Genomic DNA, 6,028 nt, shown 5'->3' with positions numbered 1-6,028 from the left:
AACTTACTATTTCATTTAAATGTATTTCTTGCCCTTTTTTAAGAATGTTTTAAGCCATTCACTTCTTCTATGCTTTATTTCAGGATTTACTTTCTGTATCTTCATTAGAAGTTTTATTTCTTTTTGAACATAAAACAGTATGTTTCAACTTTCTTATATTTCAGATATGCATACCATGTGTCAGACCAAGAAGTTATCACAAAAAAATGGCATTCTTGAGAGAGAATTATCCCAGTGGGAAATAATGGAAATTTGTAAAAACTGCAGCCTTGAATGTTTATGTTTTAGAGGTGATTGGGAAGGCCAAGGTCTGTGTCAAACACAACAGGAAAATCGGGTGGACTATTTCAAGCAGGTGGTACTCACCTTTGAAAAAATGCCCACTTTTAACCAGCACATGGCTTTTAATCTACATCAGAGACTTAATATAGGAGAGAAACCGAATGAATATAAAGAATGTGGGAAAGCCATTAGTTCTGGCTCAGACCTTACTCAACACACAGGTGAGAAAGTCTGTGAAGATAAGGAATGTGGGAAGATCATTCTTCTAGATTCAGAACTTATTCAGTATCAGACAGTTCACACTGTTAAGAAAACATATGAATGTAAAGAATGTGGGAAGGCTTTTAGTTTGCGTTCAAGTCTTACTGGTCATAAGAGGATCCATACGGGTGAGAAACCTTTTATTTGTAAGGAATGTGGGAAGGCCTTTAGGTTTCATTCGCAACTTAGTGTCCATAAGCGAATTCATACTGGTGAGAAATCTTATGAATGTAAGGAATGTGAGAAGGCCTTTAGTTGTGGCTCAGACCTTACTCGACATCGGAGAATTCATACCGGTGAAAAACCCTATGAATGTAATGAATGTAGAAAGGCCTTTAGTCAGCGATCACATCTTATTAAACATCAGAGAATTCACACTGGTGAAAAACCTTATGAATGTAAGGAGTGTGGGAAAGCTTTTACTCGTGGCTCACACCTAACTCAACATCAAAGAATTCATACTGGTGAGAAGTCTCATGAATGTAAGGAATGTGGAAAAGCCTTTATTCGTGGTTCCAATCTTGCTCAACATCAGAATGTTCATTTTGGTAGGAAACCCTATAAATGTGAGAAATGTGGAAAAGCCTATATCTGGAGCTCACACCTTGCTCGGCATCAGCGAATTCATACCAGTAGGAAACCTTATGAATGTAAGCAATGTGGAAAGACTTTTATCTGGGCTTCATATCTCGCTCAGCATGAGAAAATTCATGAGAGGAAACAGTATGAGTGTAAGGACTGTGGAAAAACCTTTCTTCATGGCTCAGAGTTTAATCGACATCAGAAAGTTCATACTGGTGAAAGAAATTACAAATGTAAGGAATGTGAAAAGACCTTTTTTCGTGGTTCAGAACTTAATCGACATCAGAAAATTCATACTGGAAAGAGACCATACGAATGTGAAGAGTGTGGAAAAGCCTTTCTCTGGAGTTCACAACTTACTCGACATCAGCGAATGCACACAGGTGAGGAACCTTACGCATGTAAAGAATGTGGGAAATCCTTTATCTGGGGCTCACAGCTTACACGACATAGGAAAGTTCATACTGATGCAGAATCCTATGAATGTAAGAAAAGTGGCCAGATCTTTAGTCACCATTCCCATTTATATTTTACTGAACAGAAAATTCACAATGGTGAGAATGTCTGTGAATGGACAGACTATGGAAACACCTTTACTCATGACTCAAACTTTACTCAACACCAGAATATTTACACTTTTGAGAAATCCTGTGAGTATAAAGATGTTGAGAAGGTATTTTCTCCGAGCTCCCACTTTATTTCACCCTTGTGAAATCATATGCTATAAAGATATATGAAAGGCTTTTATTCATGACCCATCAACTAATGTCATTAATTTCTTCTCTTGAGAAACCCCACAAATATAAGTAATATTGGAAAGCCTTTTGCCAGGACACACAATACATACAACAGTAGAGAATTCATAATGCAAATAAAAGTGCTCAATGGTAATCAATTATGGAATATCAGGGTAAAATTTTATGAGATAATGTGAATTAATTATTCTCAAAACATTCTCATCAGGGATGTTATGTTGCATAAAGAATTTAATTCATGTAGGAAACCTTTCATCCATACCAAAATCTTAACCACGCTGTCACAAAAATCATACCAGAGGCTAATTTTTGTTATATAATTAATCTAGAAAAGCCTTGAACTATGTCATACAACTTACTTGGTTTGTCCTGGTTTCAACACATATTACATATTTTCTGGAAAGTAACTTATGAGATTTAAGTGACTTAATGACTATCAGTATTGGTATTAAATAGCCATTTCTATGAGAGGACTTTAAGAGTATAAGAATTACAGACAAATGTCACCTCTATTTGCATCTTACTGAACAGCAGAATGTTAATTCTGAAGAAAAACCAGTAAAACATAGTGTAAGAAAGCCTTGAACCACTATTAATTTCATTTGCTGCATCAAAAAAATTCATACTATAAAGAAAGCCTTGGAAGTTGGGTTATTGAGTGTTCGGCAATTTTATTTTTAATAGACATTCGAAAAGTGATTTGGTTCTCGCAAATGTCTAAAGCCAAGTGTCATATGATCCATTTTTTCACCATGGTTAAAATTCAGAGATTAGCAAATATATAGCTGAATGAATTCTGACCTTTTGAAAATTTAGCACTATTTATATAAACAATTATTGGATTAAAGAGGAAATAAAAATGAAATTACAGACTGTTTAGATGTGAATGATAATGAGACCCCTATATTTCAGATCCTATGAATGTGACCAAAACAGTTAACAGAAATTGCTCTATATATAAAATCAAGAAGATTGAGGACAGTTTATCACCACTGTATCTCCAGCATTTAATATAGTGTCTGTACCACTGTAGGATGCCAAATATTTACTGAATTAAATAATGATAACTCAGCAAGCTAGAATAAGAACAAATGCCCCATATGGATGGAGGGAAAGGCTTGATGAAAATAAAGCAGAAATCATGGCTTAACAGGATTTTACCAAAGTCTGTTTCTTTGAAGAAAACTATTTACTAGGCTTTGTCAATGCCTCTATCATGTTATGATAAAAGGAGAAATGGGATATATGTTTAAAGGATATATATTTTATAATGATAATGCAAATATGTAAATTATGTGTTAGATATGATTTTTATTATATAGATGGCTTACCTTCTAGTAAAACATTATTAAATGATTTTCAAAAAATAACAAAAAGTCCAAAAAGTAGGAAAAAGCTTTTTAAAAATCATGTAAGACTAGATAATTGTACAGGACACACCCTAAAGAGAACAGAAAATCCTATAGAAAATTACCCAGCTTCTACTAAAAGACTAATATAATTCTTACAATAAAATTATCTTTCAGATACAGTCTTGGTATATTGCCCAGGCTGCAGTGCCATGGCGTCACACTAGCTCACAGCAACCTCAAACTGCTGGGCTCAAGTGAACCTCCTGCCTCAGCTTCCCGATTGGCTGGGACCACAGGCGCAAACTACCACACCCAGGTTTTGTTTTTTTTTTTTTCCTATTTTTAGGAGGGACCAGGTCTTGATCTTGCTCAGGCTGATCTCAAACTCCTGAGTTTAAGCTATCCTCCTGCCTCAGCCTCCCAGAGTGCTAGGATTATAGGTGTGAGCCACCAAGCCAAGCCTTTGCAATAAAATTAGACTGAGGTAGCTCTTGAATGTCAAATTCCAGAAAAATTTCATTCATGAAGGTATGTGAATAAAACTAGAGCTCAGCATTTAATCAAAGAATAAAATGGTACTAGATATTTACCTAGAATGTTTAACCTCTGATCCGAAGTCAAATTTTTGTAATTTATGAAATTTTACTATTTGAGGAAAATAATTTGTTATATAACCTTATAATAAATGAGCCATTTTCACTCATGGTGACTAGATTTTTTTTTTAAGTTGATAAGTACACTGAGAAAAATAACATTTACAAGTTATTTGGTGAAACTCGGTCCATGCATATACAGATAAGTATGGTTCATTCCTTTTTTCTTTGGCCCAAACTGCCTTGTTGAGTTTGCTGTCAGTGTGCATAGCTGGTTTTCACATATCCTTCACGGTGAATTTCTGGATCTCCGTGAATGCCTGAGGTTGATGCCTTTTGAACCCTACTCCACCTATATATTAATGTTGATAATGTCTTTCTGAGACTGCCTAAATTATCACAAAACACCTGTTCATTTCTCCCTAACCACCTCTGGTTGCAGGAACCATTCTGCTGACAAAGGACTTTTTAATAATTAGTGTTGGTAAAGCTGGATAACCTTTTGAAAAGATAAAATTGCAGTGTAAAACTGAACAAATTCCAAATTAAACAAGCGATCTAAAGGTAAAATAAAACAAAAACAACCCTGACCACTACTAGAAGAAAACAAGGGTGAATTCCTTTCCAGCACTGCTGTGGGGAGATCAATCACCATGACTAAAAATGCAATAAAAATGAGAAATGTTCATGTTTTAGTCCTACAAAAATTGACAAAAATGAAAATGAGAGATATTTGCAACTTAAATGACAGATTGATATACTTAATACATATAAACAATACAAAGTTGAGATAAAGACCTTACAGCCTGATACACAACTAGTCAAAAGGCCAAGAACTGCACAAACCCAGATACGAACCACAAGGAAGGGAGGCTGCCTGGGCCACACGGCCCAAGCGGAAACGGGAAGACGCTCACCAGTAGGAAAGCTAACAGCTAACTGGAAAGGACTCCGCACTGCCTCCCCGCAGTCCATAAGACACATTTCTCCCACCACACGCAAAAAAACACTCCCACGGAATCACACAAACACACGGGCACACGCAGTCCCTTCCTAAGGCTACCTGTTCTGCCTCCTGCCAGGAAGCCCCGCTGGGCACAGGGGCCACAACGTTGACGGAGACCAACCACCACAGCGGTGTAGCAGCAGTGCATCCAATGCTGAGTCCTGGCGCTCCCGACCAGGTTTCTTGGGCCCCCTTGGTCCTCCGCCGCTCCTGGGCTCCGGGCCCATGGCCTCCAATCTCCCGAAAAGGCAGCCCAGGGCCCAGCAGCGAACCATGGCGACAGAGGTCTCCCGCTCCCCAAAGCCTCAGGGACACAGTCACTAGGCAACGGCGGCGGTCTCTGTGACGCCAGGCGCCAGACCCCAGGCATGGTCATCCCCAAGCACACACGCACTTACAACGGCGGCACGGAACCCCGGAAGTCAGGCTTTGGCAGCCATGCCCCCTCACACCCCCGGGGAAGCGCGGTTGGGATGCAGCCTGAGCTGCGGGTGGGGTGTCCGGCAGGGGGAAGAAGGCTGCGGCGGCGACCGAGGGTCAGACCCTAACCGTACTGTGCTCTGGACCCCTTGGAGCCCCGCTCTAGGTAGCCTCCCAGTGGAGGCCCAGCTTCAGGCTGAGGACAAAACGCTGGCCCTCCCCTTTGGATCCGATTTCCTGATGGGTGGTGGGAGTGAAATGTGGCCAGGGTAGCTGGGCTTGTTGGCGCACCTCAGATTACCAGAGTCCCCGAGGGCAGGGGTCAGCTGACAATTTGCTGATCCTAGTGTCCGCTGCTGGCTTGTATGGGACCTGGGCCTTCTAGGTATTGCCCTGTTCTGAGATGCCAGGGGCTCTTGTTTGTCCCCACCACTGCTCAGCAAAACGGGAAAAACCAACCTAGGAAGTCCAGGGACTGCAAAAGTGACCACGGCTAGGCCAGTGGGGGGAATGGGATCCCAGAAGGGCAGGTGGAGCGAAGCGGCTGTTTCAGAAGCAGGTCTGGGTTATTCCCAGACTGACAGTGACCACAGGTCTGCTCCCAAGGAGCACTAAAGGCCCTGAAAAAGTCAAGGAGAATCCAGACATACGTGGGACCACACAAGCCCTGCGCTGGAGTCCCAGGCAAGAGCAGGGAATCTTGCCAGAAAGCAAAAGAGCTCTCTGAAGAGTGAAAACAGCCCCACCTTCAACAACTCCGAACACCACGAATCCCCC

At 40.6% G+C, this 6,028-nt stretch overlaps 1 protein-coding gene across 1 annotated transcript in view; it reads left to right on the top strand.

Moving 5' to 3' along the window:
• The window catches only part of ZNF781 (zinc finger protein 781), a 9,597-nt gene extending 4,218 nt beyond the window's left edge, over positions 1 to 5,379 (top strand). Inside the window, exons 4-7 of the mRNA XM_012656986.1 lie at positions 165 to 503; positions 1,096 to 1,508; positions 3,407 to 3,424; positions 5,080 to 5,379. Coding sequence (XP_012512440.1) covers positions 165 to 503; positions 1,096 to 1,508; positions 3,407 to 3,424; positions 5,080 to 5,379 — 1,070 coding nt within the window. The remainder of the gene's footprint in view (positions 1 to 164; positions 504 to 1,095; positions 1,509 to 3,406; positions 3,425 to 5,079) is intronic.
• The last annotated feature ends 649 nt before the right edge of the window (positions 5,380 to 6,028 follow it).

This window comes from Propithecus coquereli, unplaced genomic scaffold (assembly GCF_000956105.1).
Source record: "Propithecus coquereli isolate 6110/MARCELLA unplaced genomic scaffold, Pcoq_1.0 Scaffold53, whole genome shotgun sequence".
Lineage (NCBI taxonomy): Eukaryota > Metazoa > Chordata > Mammalia > Primates > Indriidae > Propithecus > Propithecus coquereli.
The sequence above is the reverse complement of the archived record's forward strand: the minus strand, read 5'-3'. Positions and strand labels throughout refer to the sequence as shown.